Consider the following 23,069-nt stretch of genomic DNA (forward strand, 5'->3'; position numbering starts at 1 on the left):
GAGTCAGTCCTTGAATATCCCAATTTTGTTGTTCTGCAGATAAGGATTCCTAGAGAAATTCTTCCTCCCTCCCTAGAGAGCCAGGTCTCCATCTGCCTGTCTCTGCCCTAATTTGGAGACTGAAAGGAACAGGATGCAGTTTACTTTTAAATTGTTCCTTAAAGCACATCTTCTGGTTAATGTTATGTCCTTAATACAGAAGAACACGTCCTCTCTGTAAGCAATGTCTGGGATCCTGTGCAAATAAGCCTCCTATAAACTTGCCATCTTCTCTCAGCTGGCCTGCCTTCCCCCACTCCTTCTCCAATCACCTGCTACTTTGAGTTGTCTTCCCCTTCTCTTTTTTGCTGGTGTTTGTTTTTAAGATACTCACTAACAGCATATGAACTGAAGTGGGTTGAATCTTTATGAGACTATCATCATCTTAGTTTTATTTGTTTTTAAAGTTCTACAGACAGCTGAGTGCTGGGTGAATGACAGCTGCTTGCACAGAAGAGATGATGAATAGATAGAACAGTTGGGAGTGAAAACATCTCTGTGCAAGGATGTGGGAGTTCCCCTTTATTCCACCTGGGCAGCTGCAGCAAGGACCCTGTGCTGGTGTCTATATAGTCATCCACAGCTGCTATGCTTTAGGGGCTCCCCTAATACAGAATTAACACATTATTGACTACAGACATTTGGTCATGGCATATTGTCATCACCAGAGACATATTAATACATCTTTGTTACCTGAACGTTATTGACTGGAGACATATCAATACATTTTTAGAGAGTGATGCAATAAACATCACCATGGGAAGTTGTTAGAACTTAAAGTTGATCAAGAGTTCATTATACAGCTTAGGATTGTTATCATTCACATTTTGCTCCATTATGTTTTTGTTCCAATCTTGCATATATTATAAATGCAAAATTTTAAAAAATGGCCCATCGTGAAATTTTGAGTGAAGAGGAAGTTTTAGGTGAATTTTATGTAGACATTTTCTCTTATTATCCGAGCAACACATATACTAGTGTCTCAGAAGATGATAGCTCTTCAGAATATAGTTCTGATTCAGAAGACGTGAATATTGGATCAACAGTAAGACCAACAACTTTAGTGATTGATTCTGATACATTCAGTGAACATGAAACTCAGGGTGCTGGAAAACACTCCTTAGCTTCTATAAAAGAGTGGGTTGAAGACATTTCACGAAAGTTAGAAGACTTTATAGGTATGTCAAGTGTAACTATTGACTATTATAACCATTGCTAGTGAAATACCAGAATTAATTAGTTTTGGGGCAGCCAAAAGAAAAACCGCCAAGCCATAGTCATTAGTGTCTACAAAAATCCCCTGGTCAGTAGTGAGTTAAATCATAAATTGCTTTAATAAGGAGGGAGGGGGCTAAATGGGAGAGGTAGGCAGATCTTCCCTCCTATTTTAGGGGCCTGTGGGTTCTGTACAGCTGACTGGAAAGGGAAACAAAGAGGAAGGGGATCTGGCTGGCTCTTCAAAGGTGAATGTCTATCACAAAAGATAATTCTGCCGCTGCTGCTGCTGCTAAGTTGCTTCAGTCGTGTCTGACTCTGTGCCACCCTATAGACGGCAGCCCACCAGGCTCCCCCGTCCCTGGGATTCTTCAGGCAAGAACACTGGAGTAGGTTGCCATTTCCTTCTCCAATGCATGAAAGTGAAAAGTGAAAATGAAGTTGCTCAGTCATGTCCGACTCTTTGCGACCCCATGGACTGCAGCCTACCAGGCTCCTCCGTCCATGGGATTTTCCAGGCAAGAGTACTGGAGTGGGGTGCCATTGCCTTCTCCGAAGATAATTCTGCTGCTGCTGCTGCTGCTGCTAAGTCGCTTCAGTCGTGTCTGACTCTGTGCGACCCCATAGACGGCAGCCCACCAGGCTCCCCTGTCCCTGGGATTCTCCAGGCAAGAACACTGGAGTGGGTTGCCATTTCCTTCTCCAGTGCATGAAAGTGAAAAGTGAAAGTGAAGTCGCTCAGTCGTGTCCGACTCTTAGCGACCCCATGGACTGCAGCCCACCAGGCTCCTCCATCCATGGAATTTTCCAGGCAAGAGTACTGGAGTGGGGTGCCATTGCCTTCTCCGAGAAGATAATTCTAAGATCTAACAAAGACAACATGTGGTTACGGTGCTCTGTAGGATGCCTGGTGAACACAGCTGAATTTGATCAACATGGCTGAAACCTGAATTCCTTGAAAACAGGTACTCGGCTAGGCTACGGTCAAGAAGAGAAAGAAAAACAACCAAATTCCAAAATCACTTGGATTTACCAGCCCTGCCTGAAGCTATACCACGACCTCAGAGCCTCTCTGACGGCTCTGGGTAGGACTATCATTCTCAGATCACCGACAAGGAACTCAAGGCTTGGAGAGCCTGAAAGTGAAAGTGGAAGTCACTTAGTCCTGTCTGACTCTTTGCGACCCCATGGAATACTCTAGGCCAGAATACTGGAGTGGGTAGCCATTCCCTTCTCCAGGGGATCTTCCCAAACCAGGGATCGAACCTGAGCAGCTTTCCAAAGGCACAAAGCAACAAGGTCAAGTCTTGAAGGCCCATCTTCCAACTCTAACATTTCATGCATTTTCTGGGGATCTTCCAAGCAGAACACAGCTGATACATATAAGTTGTCATTTTTTTCTAAAATAATATGAAAAAGTTAACCTTTTCTAGGCAGTGGAGAGATTAAAATCTGCAAGGTGATTATGTCATACTTGGCGAAAGGCAAAAAAAGGACTTTTTCTGACCCAAGGGCTTAGGAAACCTTAGCAAACCCTAGGCAATCAGTTAATCCCCATTTTTAAAGCAAGTGGTGGCTTCCCTGGTGGTAAAGTGGTTAAGAATTCACCTGTTAATGCAGGGGACATGGGTTGGATCATGGCATCCGGTCCCATCACTTCATGGGAAACAGATGGAGAAACAGTGGAAACAGTGTCAGACTTTATTTTTCTGGGCTCCAAAATCACTGCAGATGGTGACGGCAGCCATGAAATTAAAAGACGCTTACTCCTTGGAAAGAAAGTTATGACCAACCTAGATAGCATATTCAAAAGCAGAGACTTTACTCTGCCAACGAAGGTCCATCTAGTCAAGGCTATGGTTTTTCCTGTGGTCATGTATGGATGTGAGAGTTGGACTGTGAAGAAGGCTGAGCGCCAAAGAATTGATGCTTTTGAACTGTGGTATCGGAGAAGAGACTCTTGAGAGTCCCTTGGACTGCAAGGAGATCCAACCAGTCCAGTCTGAAGGAGATCAGCCCTGGGATTTCTTTGGAAGGAATGATGCTAAAGCTGAAACTCCAGTACTTTGGCCACCTCATGCGAAGAGTTGACTCATTGGAAAAGACTCTGATGCTGGGACGGATTGGGGGCAGGAGGAAAAGGGGACGACAGAGGATGAGATGGCTGGATGGCATCACTGGCTTGATGGACATGAGTCTGAGTGAACTCCGGGAGTTGGTGATGGACAGGGAGGCCTGCGTGCTGCGGTTCATGGGGCCGCAGAGAGTCGGACACGACTGAGCGACTGAACTGAACTGAACTGGGAGGTTCCCATGTGCCTCGAGGCAACTAAGCCCTCGTGCCACAACGACTGAACCTGCACACCTACAGCCTGTGCTTTGCAACAAGAGAAGCCACCACAGTGAGAAGCCTGCACACGGCAACTAGAAAGCAGCTCCTGTTTACCAAAACTAGAGAAAGCTCACGTGCAGCAACAAAGACCCAGTGCAGCCAAAAATAAGTGAATAAAATCTTTTAAAAAAAGATGTTAAAAAAACAACAAAGCAGGTGGATCTCATTCATCTAATGGAATAAGTGGTAGAAAAATACAACAGGCCATAGACTAAAAGCTGATTAAACAACTAACCTCATTAATATTCACACACTAGGTACTGTTGTTATTTATCGTATTTTACCAGGGAGAGAACTAAGGTTTAAGGAGGCAACTTGGCTAAGCTCCCAGAGACTAAGCAGCTGAATTCCAGCCTAACCCGAAACTGCCTTAGTTTCCCAGCACCAAGCTGAAGGCTCAGCACAGGGCTTGGCTGAAGACACCCTGTCTGGATGCCTGAGATGCACTTGGATTCAGGGAGACAGGTTCCCTCAAGTGGAGTCCTCACAATTTCCAAGAGAATCTAAATGACTGGCCTGGATGACTCATCCACTGATGTGTGGCACAATCCTCAGTCTTAAAATAACAAATCCCATCATGAAAGTCAATGCATTTTGATGTCCCATAAATCCTTTTCTAATGATCACTTGATGTCACTGGCTGATTTAAATGGACACATCACTTCTACCAGGGTTTTCCCCCATCTGCTCTGCCCTTTCAAAAGCAGCAAGAAGGGAAGGAACTCACTGTCTTGGCATACCAAGTAGGAGCTGAGAGGGTTTAGGTACCTGTCTGTCTCCTAACCTCACAGGCAGAGATAGACCAGGAGGAGCAGGAGGGGACATGCCATTTTGGTCATAATAAATTCCCCAGTGTGCTACATTTTTCTTTCCCCTTGCAAACCCAGATTGATAACCGGTGGTTTTTGTTTGATGTGGATAATCACGGCCCTGATCCTGTGCCCTGGAGGCACTATAGTTTATCTCCATGTGACATTTTCTGTTATTCCATGCTGTGGAAGGCAGGGACTAAACACACACCGGGGTTTACCTGCAATGCCCCTTCACCCTTCAGAGAAGCATGGGTGTCTCCAGCTTTAAGAAAGCCTGGAGTGAAGGTGTAGAAATCCAGGCGCAGGAGATCAACATGAGGTGATCATTCTCTGAGCAAAAGAAGCAGGGGAAGCCCTCTTACTGGCCCACTGTGGGTCTCTAAAGGGTCCAGCCTCAAACGCACTGATAAAACCGTCCCTTGGAGGGGAAGGGGAAACAAGGTATCATGTTTAATCAGTGCAGATCCTTGCACCTTCTGCTCCAGAAACATCTTGGAGACTTTGTATAATGTAGAACCCTGGGCTCCTCCAGACCTTTCAAGGTGCAGAGTCAAGATCCCACATTTTTTAAAAACAGTATTATTCTGTTGTATTTTGTGATTTGTTGAATAAGATAACAAAAGCATCAAGAGTTCTTACATTATTGTTTGCCTAAAATATTGCAATGATTCCGAAGTCACAGAAAGAAGAAATTATTTTCATGTTTTCTCTTCTTAATCAGATCAAATTTCTCTCCATGCATTGTTAACTTTGTAGTTAAGGTAGAGAAATGATTTAAACAATTTTGCAGTTCTCTTTCCTCACTTTGTATAACCTGCACGGTCCAGGAATTTCACATAAAAAGGCTTTACAAAGACCAAAGTCACTTCGTTCAGAACTTTCTAGCAGCTAAAATGATCTAACATGCTCATAGATTTAAGTAGTCAAATCTCACCTGTCCCCAGATCTTTGACACAGAGCCAGGTGACCAGCGGACAGTCCCAACTGAAAGTGATTTACTGAGACAGGGTTACCTTTTAAAAAAGGATTCTTGATTCTGAGGCCACTAAAATTCAAGCTAGGAAGGTTAGTGGTCAACAGCAGGCTCCTTACTTATCAGATTCCAACCTTTAACTCTCTAAGCTTGAGTTTCCTAGGTATAAAATAGAGATGAGAATAGTTCCTGCCCCATGAGGTTAGTGTGAGGATCAGATGAGAGTAACACCTAGAACACACTGGGCACAGCACTTGGCCAGTACTTAGCTGGGATGCAGAGACATCGCCTTGCCCATTACCATAACAGAAATACCTCCACACCAGCTAATCAGAGCTGCTGATTTGAGCCCATTTTGGGGCCCCCTCCCTGAACCTGAAGAATTGATGCTTTTGAACTGTGGTGTTGGAAAAGACTCCTGAGAGTCCTTTGGACAGCAAGGAGATCAAACCAGTCAATTCTAAAAGAAATCAACCTTGAATATTCATTGGAAGGACTCATGCTGAAGCTGAAGCTTCAATACTTTGGCCAACTGATGTGAAGCACCAACTCACTGGAAAAAGACTCTGATGCTAGGAAGGATTGAAGGCAGGAGGAGAAGAGGATGACAGAGGACAAGATGGCTGGATGGTATCACTGACTCAATGGACATGAGTTTGAGCAAGCTCCGGGAGATGGTGAAGGACAGGGAAGCCTGGAGTGCTGCAGTCCATGGGATTGCAAAGAGTCGGACACAACTGAGCGACCGAACAACAACCACCCTGAACATGGCCTCTCTCAGGGATGGCCAGAATCCCCCACCATTCTGTGACTCAAGGGTTAATACCCTGTACAGCAGGGAAGTGCTGGAGGTTAAAATTTGTCAACTGCAGCCCCCGCAGGTTGTGATGCCTGGTAGGTGTTACAGAGGAAAATGACATCCTGTGAGGGACGCCTGGACCTTCTGGCAAATGTCAGCTAAGGAATGTCTCCCCACTCAGGACGGCCTTCAATACATGCATCCCTGACCTCTGGCTGCCCAGGACATTCAGCCTGGACCTTTCTTTCCTTGTCTTATTCCAGCTTTGACCCCACTCTGACCCGATCTCTGAATGTGCACATCTGGATGCTCAACTCTCATCCTTCATCCTGTGGCCGCTGGGGTCTCATATTTGCATCTGACCCTCAGCACTCAAAGCTGACTGACTCCTCCCACTACAGACTCATCTGAGTCTCCAGGATCGTCTACCACATATCACCTTCGGGGGCACCACCCCCAGAACCCTGCCCTAACTCAGTAGAGCTGGTCTAGGTTCTGAGTCCCAGCCCTTCTTGGTCTGGCCTATCCTACTGCTCTCCCTGAGCTCCAAGTTCTCATCCTGACCCACAACACAGGTCTTCACCCTTGAGAACTGGGTGTCAAAGCAAAGAGGATCTCCGGAGGCATTCTGAAGGTAGACAGTGGCAGGACCAGAGCCTAAAGAGGGGAGATTACTCTAGTTTCCTTCTTTATAAGCTCTAAAGGTCATGGGCTATGTCTGGTACACTAGCACAGGGCCCAGCACACAGTAAGTGTTAGACAGACAGGAGGTGAACGAAGAATGAATGAATGAATGACACTACCAATAGAGACAAAGAAGAGAAGAGACCCATGTGTGGGGTTAGCAGCAAGACAGAAAATGGATTTGATTTCTGACACAGGGTGTTTAGGGGCTATGCTCCTTTTAACTACCAATTACCAAATATATCTGCCTTTTCTCCTTCCAGGCACATGGCTGTGTTACATTTGGCCACACCCAATGAAGGTGGGCACAACCACATGGTATCCTTTAGCCAATTTAATGTTGTTGGAAATGTCACTTCTTGGAAAAGACATATGCACCTCAGTGTTCACTGCAGCATTATTTACAACAGCCAAAACATGAAAGCAACGTGAAAGTTCCTTGTTAGATGAAAGGATAAAGAAGATGTGGTATATACACATGATGGAATATTACTCAGCCACAAAAGGATGAAATAATACCACTTGCAGCAACATGAATGCAACTAGAGATGATCATACTAAGTGAAGGAAGCCATTCAGAGAAAGACAAGCATCATATGCATCACTTATATGTGGAATCTGAAAGAAAAAGGTACAAATGAACTTATATACAAAGCAGAAATAGACACATAGACATAGAAAACAAACTGATGGTTACCAAGGTGGAAGGGGGGAGGGATAAATTAGGAGTTTGAGATTAGCATATACATACTACTATATAAAAAATAGATAGCCAGCAAGGACCTACTGTATAGCACAGGGAACTATATTCAATATTTTGTAAAAACCTATAAGGGAAAAGAATCTGAAAAAAAATATGTATAGCTGAATCACTGCCATATGTCTGAAACTAACACATTATAAATCAACTATACTTCGAGTTAAAAAAAATTGCAAAAGAAAATTATGTCACTTTTAATCAGAAACTTTAAGAGTCAGTAAGACATCAGGGGACTTCCCCAGGGGTACAGTGACTAAGACTCTACACTCCCAATGCAGGGTGCTTGGGTTTGATTCCTAGTCAGGGAATTAAGGCCTTCCAAGGTGGCGCTAGTGGTAAAGAACTCTCCTGCCAATTCAGGAGATGTAAGAGATGTGGGTTCGATCCCTGGGTTGGGAAGATCCCCTGGAGGAGGAAATGGCACCCCACTCCAGTATTCTTGCCTGGAAAATTCCATGGACAGAGGAGCCTGGTGGGCTATAGTCCATGGGGTTGCAAAGAGTCAGAGGTGACTGAAGTGACTTAGTACCCACACAGGGAACTAGATCCTACATGCTGCAACTATGACAGGTTGTAGGCAAAAAAAAAAAAAAAAAAAATCAGCTACTTTGATCCCCATACAAAGACAATGAATCCTACAGGTGACACTCATAAAGATGCCAGCTGGATCAGGGACTGGAGGTCAGGAGAGAATGCCACCGACTGCCACGGCCCAGGAACGACACTGCCTGTAGCTGCAGCCCTAAGCAAGCACCAGAGGGCGAACTCGAGTACAGTCTGCTGCCAAGCTCAGGCAACCAGGTGGCTTCTCCGTGCTTTGACTTACCTCCTCTTCCTGAGAAAGTCCTCACATCACATTGCACCCCACCCTCCAGTGCCCAGCATGTCACCCTCCTGAGTTTACCTGTGTTGTAGCCTCTTCCAAGGGCAGGCCAAGGACGGTGATTTTTCCACAGGTTTCCAAGGTACCAATCACTCTGGTTCTCTACCAGGCCCAGGACCTGCTGACCTGCAAAGTACAGAGAATGCAAAAGTCATAAAAGAAGCCGAGCCACGTGAGTACAGAACAGGGAACAGCAGCAAATCATCGTAATGCAGCTTTCGTTTATGAGGTACCGAGACCTGATGTAAGTGCTTAACTTCTATTAACGTATTTAATTCTCACACTTAGGCAGCTTAGCCATTTTCATCATCCCTATTTTATAGAAAAGAAATGGAGGTCACCCACAATAGCTAATTAACTTGCCCAAGGTCATTCATGGTTTCCCAGGTGCCACTAGTAGCAAAGAATTTGCCTGCCAATGCAGGAGATGTGGGTTTGCTCCCTGGGTCAGGAAGATCCCCTGCAGGAGTGCACAGCAACCCACTCCAGTATTCTTGCCTGGAGAATCCCATGGACAGAGGAGCCTGGCAGGGTGCAGTCCATGGGGTCGAAAAGAGTCGGACAGGACTGAACTGACAGTATGCAAGGTCATTCAGTTAGTCTGTGATAAAGCCAGAATCCCCAATCATTCATCTATCCATCCATCCATCCCTTAACTCATGCAACATGTATTATTTACTGCTATACTCTTCTTTAAATGTTCCAGTTCTTTCTCAAGGTATATTAATGTACTGGCTTTCAGGGCATGAGCTAATTTTCTCACTCAGAAAGGAAGAAAGGACCCTTGGCTAATGAGAAAGGATATCCCAGAGAACAGCCTCCCTCTCACAGCATTTTGACTATCACATCCAGTCTGTCTTGTGTCAGCAAGGCAGGAGTGTTTTCTAGAGGAACAACTGCTTCTCTGTCCCCAGAGCTTGGCTCTGACGTTGGCGTTGCTTGTGAGTATAATGAGAATCACATAGGATCAAAGGTGAGTCAGGTCTCTCAGGCAATTTCTTAGCAGCTTTAGCACCTCAGGTGAGTCCGCCACTCACCCCAACTTCCTTGTGTGTTAATGTTTCTGGACTCAGGTCTTCTAGGTGGGGCAGGTAGGCATCAGAATCAGCTGTCTTCTCTTAGACAACCCTATCCTGCCACGTGCAGAAGCCATTCCTCCATGCAACTATGATCAACAGCTTTTATAGACTAAGAAACTGTGGGCTCACGTGGGATCATGATTTGCACAAGTAGCAGCAGAGCTAAGATATGCATCCATAGTCGTCTAACGTCCGGATTCTTTCCACTGTCAGTGCATTATTGCTTACCTTTAGGACAAATGTTTGAGGTAGAAATGATGAATCTACATTTTATAGGATGAGAAACTGAGACGCAGAAAGTTTAAATAACTTGCTAAAGGTCACAGGAGATGAACAGGCACTGTCTGTCACAGCTAACCAATGCCTTTTGGAGCTAAAATTCTTATATTGTTGGCCAGTCTGAGAAATAAAGCCGTTTCTGACCAAATGAAAGCCCAGCAGCATGTGAAGAAAACAGTGGTTCTCCGAGAATACCATGCTGGGTGAAATAAAACCTCCTTGGTGTGATGACAGCTCCTTGAAATGATGGTGTGTGGGTTTGGTGTAATTTACTTGATCAATTTATCGAGCTCCCATCTAAATCATCACCCCAGCACAAATACATAAATTAGAGGCATAGGAAAAATACTACCACCCACTTTGTCATTGTATATGATCATATCCAATACATGTAGAATCCCTCAGAAAAACAGATCACCAATTCAGCAAGTGCAAGAGCCAATCAATTTCACACGCAACAAGCTTGGGACGTTTGTGTAAAACAGAACTGAAAGGCGCGGTGCCCTCAGTCAAGCAAGCTGCGTGCCGAGTCCCGATGCTGTGACCTTGTTAGAGAGCCTACTAAATAATCTCGCTCTGAGGTTAGAATGCAAAGGGGATATGGGGTCTTTGGGGGAGCTTGTTCATCATTACTAATGACCTTAGTTGGCACCATCATGGCTTTTTGGTACGATGAAGGAAGAGTGTCACCTGCTCAGAAATGACAAAAGGGAATGAGGTTTCATTGAATCTAGGATGGCCATCTGAATTTCACAAAAGACAATCTTCAGCTGTCTGGAAGTCCAAATTCCACTTTCTGGAATTCTGTGAACTGTATTCTGCCTCAATCTACTTCTACAGGTGAATTCTCTAATAGCCACACGAAAGTGCACAGTTCTGCTGCTTGTGTCCTCACATCTGTCTTGCTCATACAGCTCTCGCTAGGCCTGCCCACCTGCCAACCCTCAACAGTATTCCTTTCAGGCTCATCTCTAGCAAGAAGATGCCTGTGATGGGGGACATTTCTACCTAGCACTTCTGGGTATTTCTGCCGTCTGCTGACTTACGTCCTGCCAAGGACACAGTGGATAATATTCACATACACATCTCATCTGTAAATGTCCATCTCTCCATTTGACCAAGGGAAGGACTGTGTAATAGCTAACACACTAACGCATTAATAAATGTCTGCTAAATAAATGATGTCTGGTACATAAATCTCTCCTGATTGGAGACCACTTATGTTAGTATATTAGCGTCCCCACATTTCTGACACTGCAAAGCATTTCATCCTTTCTCCATTTGCCAAAATCAACACATTCTCCCACTCGGCTCTGGGAACCCTGGCATTATTCTCAGCTGCGTGGAAAACTGCCAACATGGGGTGACAGCTCCTGAAGCATTTTTTATATGGGTTGCTCTACTGGAGTCTTCAACTGAAGGTCTTTATCTCCAGAGAAGGAGTAATTTGCATTGTTAACCTTAAAACATGTGATCTCAAAGAATAACATCCAAGTGCTCCTTCTCTCGTTTTGCACCCGGGCTGCATTTCTTATGATGGTGGCATACAGCCCTTTCACGTTATGCCAGTCCTCTTCAAGGTGAAGAAAACAAAATCCTTAATTAGCAACATGATAGTTAGAATTTTAATATCCACTGGTTGGGAAGGCAAAATAATAAACAGCTACTAAGACTTCATTTTGCTTTTTTAGATGAATTCATTAGCTGCTCTGTCAATGAGTAAATTGATAGCTGGGGTTTGCCAGTGGGTTTGGGAACACCCTGGGCGGACTGCTTGGTGCCTTCACCCCTGCAGAAATCTGTGTCAGTGGATACGGAACCACTTGTAGCAGTGTAGCCAGAGGGCAAGACTGGAGCCAGACATCCTGGTTCCAATTTCGAGCCCTGCCACGTTTCAGCTGTGCAGCTTGGAGAAAATTACTTAACCTCTCTCTGCCCTAATATCTAACTATTGTGACTTCACGGGTTTAAATGACTTCACATATGTTAAGGCTAACCACAGGGGCTGGGCCATGTGAAACACCATGTAAGTAATGTAACAGCTCTTTTGAAATACCATCATTCAAGCTCATCTGTCAGCTTCTGAAAGACAGCAAGTCCATCCACATGGTTTTCTTTTTGGAGGTCAGCTAGCACTTTGTTTCTAGAACAAAGACTTTCTAGAATATTATTTTTTTAAGATTTTTTTTTTTTGACATGGACCATTTTTCAAGTCTTTGTTGACTTTGTTACAGTATTGTTTCTGTTGTTTATGTTCTGACTTTTTGGCCATGAGGCATGCGGGATCTTAGCTCCCCAAAAAGGGACTGAACCCACACACCCTGCATTGGAAGGCAAAGTCTTAGCCACTGGACTGCCAGGAAAGTCGCTAGAACTTTGTTTCTTTAAGTGTGGTCTGAGGACCAATTAGGGCTTCCCTGGTGGCTCAGATGGTAAAGAATCTGCCTGCAATGCAGGAGACCTGGGTTCAATCCCTGGGTTGGGAAGATCAAGAAACACCAGAGCTTCTTGTTAAGACAGATTTCTGGGCCTCAGCTGTGAAATTCATTGTGACTGGAAGGCTGCTTCCCATTTCTCATTAAGGGCATGTGGAAGGAATTACCTGCTCCCATGAGTTTCAGAGAGACCTGAGTTCAGGTAGCTCAGCCCCGCCCTCCTTCCTCCTCGCTCCCAGGAGCCAGCCTGCCAGCAGAGGGTAGCCTTGGATGAGTCTCACAGGGCAGGCCCCCTCTGAACCAGGCTGCAGTCACTGCATGCTTCCTGTGACAAGCTGGGCCATTCCAGCTCTGGGGTTGGTATTCTGAATATCCACTGCTGTTGTCGTTCACTCACTCAGATGTATCCAACTCTTTGTGACCCCATGGACTGCAGCACACCAGGCTTACCTATCCTTCACTATCTCCCGGAGTTTGCTCAAATTCATGTCCACTGAGTTGATGATGCCATCCAACCCATCTCATCCTCTGATGGCCCTTCTGCCCTCAGTCTTTCCCAGCATCAGTGTCTTTTCCAATGAGTTGGCTCTTTGCATTAGGTGGCCAAAGTATTGGAGCTTCAACTTCAGCATTAGTCCTTCCAATGAATATTCAGGGTTGATTTCCTTTAGGAATGACTAATTTGATCTCTTTGCTGCCCAAGGGACTCTCAAGAGTCTTCTCCAGCACCACAGTTCAAAAGCATCAATTCTTTGGTTCTCAGTCTTCTTTATGGTCCAAATCTCACGTCCCTACATGACTACTGGAAAAACTATAACTATGACTATATGGACTTTTGTCTGCAAAATGAATATCCACTGTAGATGCACATTAAGTTAAATCCTCCAAACTTACTGTTACCAGCAAAATCAGGTGACATTTTGTTCTCATTTTTCTATTTTATCTCTAAGGTCTGGGAGTGTGGGTATAATATTACATATTAATTACCTTGTCACCTAACACTCATCTAAATAAGAATTCTGGCCATTGAGTCTGGTAATATGCATTCAAAAATTCCCCAGGTAATTTGGATGTATATTAAAATTTGAGAATTATTCATCAAGGTCTGGGAGCTCTGTCTCTGCTTTAGTCAATGGCAAGGTTCCCCTGAAGAGCCACTAGCACACAATCAACTCATGTGGTGTATAAATCCAGTTCATCGACCAGCAGAGTCCAGCGGCCTCCTCTAGTGCTACACTTCCCGAGTGTAGTACAGTGGTGATGAAAGCGAATGACAGAGCCAGACTCCCTGGGCTCCAATCCTGGCTCCCTGCCCAGCTGATAGCTGTGTGACCTTTGACTAGTTACTTAATCTCTCTGTGCCTGTTTTTTTTTTTTTTTTTCCGTTCATTTATAACACGGTGTGGACAAAAAGTACATACTTTAAACATTTTCTTTTCTCTAGGTACAAGTTAGGGCTTTCCAGGTGGCGCTAGTGGTAAAGAACCTGACTGCCAATGCAGCAGACTCGAGAGACGTGGGTTCGATCCCTGGGTAGGGAATGGCAACGCGCTCCACCTTTCTCGTCTGGGAAATCTCATGGACAGAGGAGCCTGGTGGGCTACAGTCCTTGGGGTTGCAAAGAGTCAGACACGACTGAGTACACACACACAGGCACAAGTTAATTCGTGAAAATGAAGCTGTGTTCTTTGCTTATTCACAGATCGCCAGTAAACAATGTCCAGAAAACAGTAAAATGTTCAGTAGGTATCTACACTTAACATTATACCCAGAGTCCCCCAGCCCTATATTCTTTCCCCTCTACCTGGATTCAGGCATCTGTGGTCTCAGCCATTTCCTTGCTTCCTTAGCTGACACCACCCTTACTCTGCCTAGGCTTTGGTTAAGTTTAATACTGACTGAGGGTTTGCTTTGTGTCAGATACCACACAAAGTACTAAGGAATCAAAGACAAATAAAATACAGTCTGCACCCTAGAGGCAGTTAGAAGGAGAAAGATAAACAATTATGACTTAGCAAGATGCTTGCAATGACAGAAATGCTGATAAGTCAGAGGAGTGGAGGGCAGGGAGTAGTGGATTCTATGGGCAGGGTGGGTGAAGTCTACTTCCCATCTCCCCTGGAGCATCTACCACAGCCCCTGCCGAACCTCAGCCACACTTGCCCCTTCCACCCAACCTCCAAGCTCCTGGGCTTCCCCCAAAGCTTCTCGGATGACACTGCTATTCTGTCACACCCTCCTAGACATCAGGTCCCCCCAGGTCCCCAGTGACAGCACATGTGAGACAGATTATCCTTCACAGCTTTGCCAATCCCAGCTCACCAGCCAGGCGGCATCTGCAATCAGGGTGTGGTCTCTTGACGTCAAAGTCTAAAACCTTAATCTTGATGATGCAAACACATCCTGGGCTTGCCATTCCATTAAGAGGAAAAATCCCAGGGAATCCTCTCAGGGAGATGACTCAGGTGGCTGGTGTGCCGCCTCCCTCAGCATCCCACACCGTCTGTCTCCTCTCCTTAGGAGTTATTATCATAAAACACCATGGCAAACAGAAAAGGCTTTGTCATTGTTTTCTGTGCTGGCCCTGTGGTTATGATTAAGTGCACTGTTTCCCGTCTTCCTTACTCTAGGCACAAGTTAACTTACGAAAATGAAGCTGTCTTCTTTGCTTATTCATACATCACCATGAACAGCCAGACAAGAGCAAACAAGCTTGCTCTTCTGGTGGGGCCCTGGTGTTGGTGTCACCAGCCAGCAGACGAATGACTCCAGACTGGGAGCTCCCCTGGCTCCCTCCTTCCGCAGCTTTTGGCTCCAGGCAAGGCTCCTGCCATTCAGGAGGTGAGGGCCCAAGGGAGCAGGGCATGGTGATGCTTCCAGGGGGCACCCTGGATATGGCAAGGACAGGTGGGGCATTCATCCACCAGGTGTAAATTAGAAAGACAAAGGGTTTTAGAACGAGGCAAAACAGAGTTCTAGCCCCAGTTATCTATGGCTTGACCAAGGCATAATTTCTCTGGGCCTCAAGTTCCTTATCAGTAAAAGGACAAGAATAGAATTTCCCCACTTGCCTCCAAAAATAAATGTGCAGATAAATAATATGCATAAATAAAGCACCCGGGCCTTGGTAGGTGCTCAACTAGAGGCATTTTTCGACTTCTCTTTTGTGATCGTCATTGTTCGTGAAGTCTAGGTTTTCTGCTTGAAGCACTGACACTAGCTACATAGGCAGGACTCTAGGAAATTTGGCCAATGGCTCCCCTACCTGCCGCCCTACTGGCCTCTCCCCCGCCCCACTGAAGCCTTTAACTTCTGTGGCACTAGTCTCGGGGCTGTTTTCTTCCCTCTGAACACTCCTTCCCTGCCTCCTTCAGGGGCTCCCCTCCCTCTGCCTCCCCTTCAAAGCTGGGCTCCCCAACGCCCATCCTCGGCCCCTCTCTTTGCTCTACATTTTATCCCTGGGTGATGGAATCTACTCCAGTGGCTTCAAATACTACCAAAAGGAAGATCGTTACCCATCTCCATCTCAGACTGCTTTCCAGAGCTTCTTACTCCTAAATCCAACTACCTGCTCACGGGTTCATTTGGCTCTTTCACAGAGACCTTCAACTCAAACTGATCAAAATCAGATCCATAATTTTCTCTTCATAAATAACAGCCTGATTCCTGCCTATTCTGTTGGTTGGTAGCATCAAGACCCAACTTGTCACCAAAGCCAGGACCTTTGAGTCAACCAAGACACCCTGCCCCCCTCACCTCTCACATCACTGCTATAACCAGCTCCTACAGGTTTTATCTTTTATTTTTCAAACTCATCCCCTTCCTGGCTCCATCCTCATCACCTCTGTTTCCCTGACACCTTAGCAGATTCATACTTGGTCGCCTTTCCCTCAGGGAAGCCCCTTGCTACTCTATTGGGTTGGCCAAAAAGTTTGTTTGGGTTTTAGTATGCTGTTAAGGAAAAACTCAAATGAACTTTTGGGCCAACCCAATATTTTGCTTTACTTGGCCACAGAAATATTTAGAAGTCAAATTTAATGATTTTGCTTTCTTGACTGAAAAAGTTAATGCTCCTGGGGCCTAGTATAGTGTGGATGGAGGGACAGATGAATGGATAAATGAAAAGTAAATACTATCTGTTACCCATAAACCTAGCCTGGAACTGGTGGGCTCTATGTGAATGGCATGGAATTAGGTGGGCACTAGTTAACCTCTCCAGGTAAACACCAGGAGCAGTAGCTCTCGTCCTGATCATGGATGCTTCCAGAGCTCTCTTTCCTCACCCCCTGGGAAGCTCCTGGGTACACAGAGGGAGTCTGCCAATCACTGCTGCACACCAAACCAGCTGTGCTTAAGGCAGCAGGTGAATATGAAAACTGTCCTGAGTATCAGCAGAGAAAGTTAACAATGCACTTCCAACCTCTTACATATTCTACTAAGCTATTTTAAAAGAGAAAGGCTTTAATAGCACCATTGCATGCATGTGTGAGTGCAGGATGGCTGTAATAAGGAAAACACAAGAGTATCACATTGTCATTTACTAAACATCTGACAGAATCCTTCACAGCCACAGGTGCACCCCCACCCCCCCACTACGAGTGGGTGCCGAACAATAAAACATCTCCTGAGAAGATGCGACACAAAAGGGTATTTAAACAACCCTGAAAGGCTTGAAAGGACTGTTTCTGAACTTGCAGGTTTCACAGCTCCAACTTCTTCCGTTCAGCTCCAGCTAAATGCACTCTCGGATCACAGAGGTTCACAGGGGCTGAGGAGGGCTTAGTAATTCCCCTCGAATCGCCTACTCTGACAGATGAAGCCCACAGAAAGGGAGGGAGATGTTACACCATCAACACAAGAGTTGGGACTCCACCACCAACTCTACACCACGTGGTTTGTTTTTCCCCTATGTTTAAGCTTCTCCAACTTGGCCTCCTCTTCTTTCCTTGAATTTTAATTCTCATCTGGTTCAAATTTCAAGCTCTTCTATGCCTGAATGGTAATCCTGGGCAAGTTCTTAGCTTCTCAGGTTCTGCCTCTCTAAAATGGCAAAGGATTCTATTTCACAAGGGTGCACTGAGATCCTTAACCAGGTTTCTATACCCCACGTTTTGGTCCTTGAGATGGAGTCCACATGCTCTAATTAAAAAGGTCCCATCGTCCATCCTTTTGTTTCCTTTGGGCTGCTTGTTGAAGCACCCCTGGCTCCAGTTTATACCTTGGTTCAGCCAACCCTGATTTCATTTGGACAAAAATACTTCACCCTTACTGACCTCTATAGCTGAGGGATAATCCCTTCTAAGAGGAATTAGAATCAGTGTCACTCTAGAAGGTAGAATTAGGCTGCATGAGTTAAGATTGAAGGAAGATAGATTTTGCTTCTTATGGGCCAGACTGTAAGTACCACCGGAGTTTGCCCAAACAGAAGTGAGCTGCATTTTCAGGGAGAAGCTTCTGGGCACTGGGACAGTTCTAGATGAGGCTGCATGATTGAACACCTACCTGGCAGGTGTTCATCACATTCCTACTGTGCACCGGGGACCCTGCCAACTGCTGGAGACACAGTGGTAAAGGAACAGACCCAGAACATAACCTTCTGGGTTATGTGATCTCTACAAAAAGCTTCTCAAGCCTTTTGGCTGTGGTCTGCCAGGCCCTGCCCAAATCTTACTGAAGCAGATTCTCCCAGGGTGAGGCCAAGGAGTTTCTCTGCAAAGGACAGCAGCATGAATTCTGATGCAAAGCGGGCCTGGGGACCTTTGGGAGTGGGAGGTCACCCAGCAGGCTGCAGGTGGGAGAGGGCTCACCTACATCAAGCAGAACACTAGATTTGAGGAGCTCGAAGCTCCCTTCCAACCTGGTCGTAAGATCTCTTTATTCTAGGCAAGCAAAGCCTTTCTCCTCATGCTGGACTGTCCTCAGACACGTTCTTCCTGTGTGTGTATGCACAGCTGAAGGCTGTGTTCCCAGGGCAGTCCCTGCTCCATGAGCACTTCGCCCAGGCACCAGACAACGTGCTTGTCTTGCATCATTTCAGAGTGCCTTACAACAAGCCAGTGAGGTGAGCACAGAAGGGAAACTGAGATTGAGAGGGAAAGTCATGTGTCAAAGACGTGTGACTAAGCACCAGAGAGCTGGGGCTTGTGTTCAGGTCTTCTTGTTGCAAAAAACCCATGTTTTATAGCTACACTCGTGGTTGGGAACCAGCTGTAAGGTATTCCTCTCCCCAGGGGAAGGGCTGCAGCTGGCACAGCTGTGGGCAAAAAGCTCCAAAGGACCTAGAGAAGATGGGGGAAAAGGCTGGTCAAGGAATATGTGATAAGCCCACTGTTTCTGCCCATGGTGCGTCCTGGGACTACAGGCAGAGGTTAGGGTTAGGGGGCTCTAAAGAGTCCTTTGGTCCCCATCAGGGCACTCTGAGTCTAATCTCTTTTAGCGGTAATCCCAGGGTGCTGAGCTAAGAGCACATCCTACCCAGGAGCATCTAGGGAGAATAAAAAAGGCAGGGCTGAGACACAGAGAAGAGCCTGCAATCCAATAAAGGTCCAGACAATGATTTCGTCTGCCAAGTTACAAGGACAAGTTCCCATCCCTCGAGTCAGTCCCAAGTGAGCCCACTTTAACTTAATTTATGGTTTGAAAACTCCTGCTCGATCTCAAATAATGATCTCTCTCTTCTTCCTTCCGTGATCTCTGGTCTTTGGAAATGGGAAAAATGAAAAAGGGACGTGGAGCCAGCCGCTGGGCTCTCTTCCAAGGCTGCTTTTATCACACCGACTCCCAGGACACTCGGCTGCTGTCACCTCTCAGACGGGGCCTCAGCTGGGGCACAGAGCTGGCCTGAGTCCAGCTACTACCACTTCTATCCGTGAACTCCCTGGGTCAGTCTCTCTTTAAAAACACAGTGGGTTGGCATCTTTCAGATCCTTCACTCACAGACACTCCTTGAATCACTAATAAAAGGGCCTAGGAGAAACCCTCTAACTTTCCCCACTGGGGTTCCATAAGAAGTACTTGCTTGCAGGATTCAAAGGGCAACATTTAAACTTCTGGCTTTTCCAGTTACTTACTGTACACAACCTGGGCCCAAACGACTCCACTTTTGAGCTTTAGTTTTTATCATTTTGTTATTATTTTCATTTTACAAAATGGATGATGATAAAATTCACCTTTATGCCATCATAAGGTTGTTTTCAGGGTGAAATGAAAGATTGTAAACTATAAAATACTGCTTAACTTTCAGTCTTATCATTATGACCAAGCCTTTCTGAATCTTATGTAGCTATTACCTGATTTTTTTCCCTCAATAGCAGTGTTTCTGAAATTATAACATTATTATTTACTGGTATTCTATTTCTGCAAAATACAGATACTGAGCAAACTTTATTCTTTGACACACAGCCTAGCAGGTGGGAGTTATCCAGAGAGGCCCCTGTGTGTCTGAGAAGCACTCAGGAAGCTTGAGCACAAAAATCTCTCTATATTCTTAAGGCTGGTCCTTGGGCAGATTATCAAGCTGTAGTTATGCTCCTTCTGTGAAGAAGGACAGGCAGGAAATTCAAAACAGAGAAACTGAAAGGATAAAGGAGCACTGCCCATGGACCACTCTGTACAGGGTTAACAGAATATCCATATTTCAAAGATCTCTATCTTCACCTTGAGGTAAGTAATTCATACATTCACCAAACAGCTAGTGAATATACATCAGAGCCAAGATGAGTTGCGTGGATGCAAAGATGGGTGGACCCTGAGATGGTTCCTCCCCTTGGTGGAGCTTACATCCTTATAGTGTGTATAAGGCTGCTGTAACAAAGTACCAGAGACTGGGTAGCTTAAACAGTGGATAATTAAGGCTCAGATGGTAAAGAATCTGCCTGCAGTGAGGAAGACCTGGGTTCGATCCCTGGGTCAGGAAGATCCCATGGAGAAGGGAATGGCTACCCACTTTAGTATTCTTGCCTGGAGAATACCATGAAATGAACAGCCCAGCTGGCTTCAGTCCATGGGGTCGCAAAGAGTTGGACACTACTGAGTGACTAACACCTTCACAGTTCTGGAGGCTAGAAGTTTGAGATTGAGGTTTTGACAAGTTGTTTCTTCTGAGGTCTCTCTCCTGGGCCCACAAAAGGGTCATCTTCTCCCTGGGTCCTCGTGTGGTCATTCCTCTGTGGGTCTATGTCCTCATCCCCTCTTATAAGAACACTAATCAGATTAGATCAGGGCCCACCCTAATGACCTCATTTCACTGGTATCTGAAGTATAGGTAGTCTTGTGGGTCTGAGCCCTAAACCCGTGGGGTCTGTTGCTCACACCACTACCGGAATTGAAATGAACTGTAGGACACCCACTTGAGTTTTCAGAGAACTGGAGAAAAGTTTTTGGGCAAGAACACTCAATCACGCATGCATCCTCAGGAGTCAGTGTGGGGACAGAAGTAGGAGAATAATAAAATAAAATAATGTATTCAGCCATAAAAAGGAACAAAGTACTGATACACGCTGCAACTTGGACGAACCTCAGACACATCACGCTCAATGAAAGCAGCGAGACACAAAAGGCCGTATAGTCTATGATTCCTCTTATAGGATGTATCCAGAAGAGGCAGATCCATAAAGATAGCAGATCAGTGGTTAGCAGAGGACAGGGGAGAGGGGATGTGGAGTGATTATTTGATGAGTACACAGTGCTTATCTGGGGTGATGAAAAAGTCCTGAAACTAGACAGAGGAGATCACCTCATAATGCTGTAAGTAACTAAGCACCACTGAACGGCACATTTAAAAAATGGCTATTTATAAATCATGTGAATTTCAACTTAATAAAACAAATGAGAATGGTCAGCTAGCATGGCAGGAACAACTGCAGTAGGCCAATAGTACTTTTACACAGTTTGTCCTGTTGCATCTTCACTACAAAGGCTGTTGTGCCTGGGACGCCCTCACTCCTGACCCCAACCCCCACCTCCCCAAGCTCTTCTCTTTTCCATTCCCGCCCTGCACCCTCGGTCATCTCCTCCAGGCCACTGCTTCAAATACCACCTATATGTCGATAACTCCAAAATTTATGTCTCTAGTCTGACCTCTATACTGACTTCAAGAATCATAAATTCAACTGCCCACCTGACGCCTCTACTCTGGACAGCTAAGAGGCATCTCAGATTTAAAATCCCAAATTGAAATCTTGACTTTTCTCCTCTGCACTTGCTCTAACCAGTGTCACCCAGGTCAGGAAAGAGCTGCTCACTCTCTCCAGCTGCCCAGTTGCTTAGGCCAGAAACTATGGAGTCATTCTTTTCCCCTAAGCTTTACTGAAGTACAATAAAACTCACTAAGTTCATCCACGTTAAGTAAGTGCAGCTTTGACAAACGGTGGCAGTTGTGTACAGTCACATAACCATCATCACCATCAGGATACAGAACTATTCCAGCAGCCTAAGTTTTTTTATGGCCCTTTTGCAATTAATCCACTTCCCTGAAACTCAGCTCCAGGTAACCCCTGATCTCCTTCCTGTTACCACAGTTTAACCTTTCCTAGAATTGCACATGAAAAGAATCACAAAATCACAGAGTGTGCAGTTTTGTGTGATTGACTCCCTGTACTCAGCATAATGTTTTTGAAATTCACCCAAGTTGTCACTTGTATTATTATCACATTCCTTTTCATTACTGAGTGGTCTTCCAAAGTATGGCGACAGAACCATTTGGGTGGAATCAGGAGTTCTGTTTTTCCTAAGTTATGCCTGAGATCCAAACTGCAGATTTTGACCTTAAATGATATTTAAAAACATAAGCTCATGTATAGGAGAGGTTAGTGGAAAAGAAGACCAAGGTGGAGGGCTACCCCTCCCCCGCAATGCTTAGCTGCTGTTGAGCAAAAGAGGAAGAGAAGCCAGAAAAGAAGTCTTCCTGAAAGAGGTTGTGCATGTCCCCCTCCTCCCCCAGCGAACAGCAGAAGGCCTCCATGCGGTGTTGTGTCAAGAGGAGCCAATGGGGATCTAAGGGTCGAGATTCTAGACGGTCCCTGTGTGAGATCTTTCTAGATCTGAAATCTGCCAACAAGCAGTCTTGATCCCAAAGCTCATATTTACCACCATTTAATTATAACTGTCCTCACCTTTCCTTCACAAGATGCTCTGTGAGATCCTGAGATCTGTAATAGACGTCCTCAGCATTCTTAGTGAAAAATCAAGGTCTCTTCCTCGCTTCTGCTTCAGCTGGAAACACCTGGTACCCATGTGTCATGATGCACATTCTTCCGGGAGAGAAACCAGTGCCGGTCCTTCCCCCTAGAACAATGGGATGGCCAAGCCAGCCTACTTCTGAAGGAAAGCTGAGCCCCAAACACATTACTCTTTGTCAACGACCTGAGGGCAGCTGCTCACGCAAGAAGTCTGCGCTCCCATATGCAGGAGGCCTCTCTGTGTCGAGGGAAACTCCTGCACCCAAGAGGAGGTTTTTGTACTTTTGTTAAAACCTGATACAGCGTCACAGCACAGGATATCAAAACTGCAAGGGCCTGGGGAATATTTTGATCCAGACTTTTCTTTTGAATGATGAGAACTAAAGCAGAAAGAGGGCCCGCGACCTGAGCAAGGCCACATGGTGAAGATGCTCCGCTCCTGCACACTGTGCTGTCGCCTTTGCCATCGAGCAACATGAACTGAGCACCCGTTGTTTTCAGGACACTGGGCTATGAAAGGAGGAAACACTTCCGTAGGTAC

General features: G+C 45.5%; 1 protein-coding gene across 6 annotated transcripts in view; it reads right to left on the reverse strand.

Annotated features, from left to right (window-relative positions):
* Window positions 1-23,069, reverse strand: part of LARGE1 (LARGE xylosyl- and glucuronyltransferase 1) — a 611,943-nt gene that overhangs the window by 127,905 nt on the left and 460,969 nt on the right. For all 6 annotated transcript variants that reach the window (XM_086401204.1, XM_086401203.1, XM_086401201.1 and 3 more), the window contains one exon: window positions 8,579-8,683. In XM_086401204.1, the coding sequence (XP_086257330.1) occupies window positions 8,579-8,683 (105 nt within the window). The remainder of the gene's footprint in view (window positions 1-8,578; window positions 8,684-23,069) is intronic.

This window comes from Bos grunniens, chromosome 5 (genome assembly GCF_055505025.1).
Source record: "Bos grunniens cultivar Pamir isolate PY7600 chromosome 5, Bosgru_T2T1.0, whole genome shotgun sequence".
NCBI classification, from domain to species: domain Eukaryota; kingdom Metazoa; phylum Chordata; class Mammalia; order Artiodactyla; family Bovidae; genus Bos; species Bos grunniens.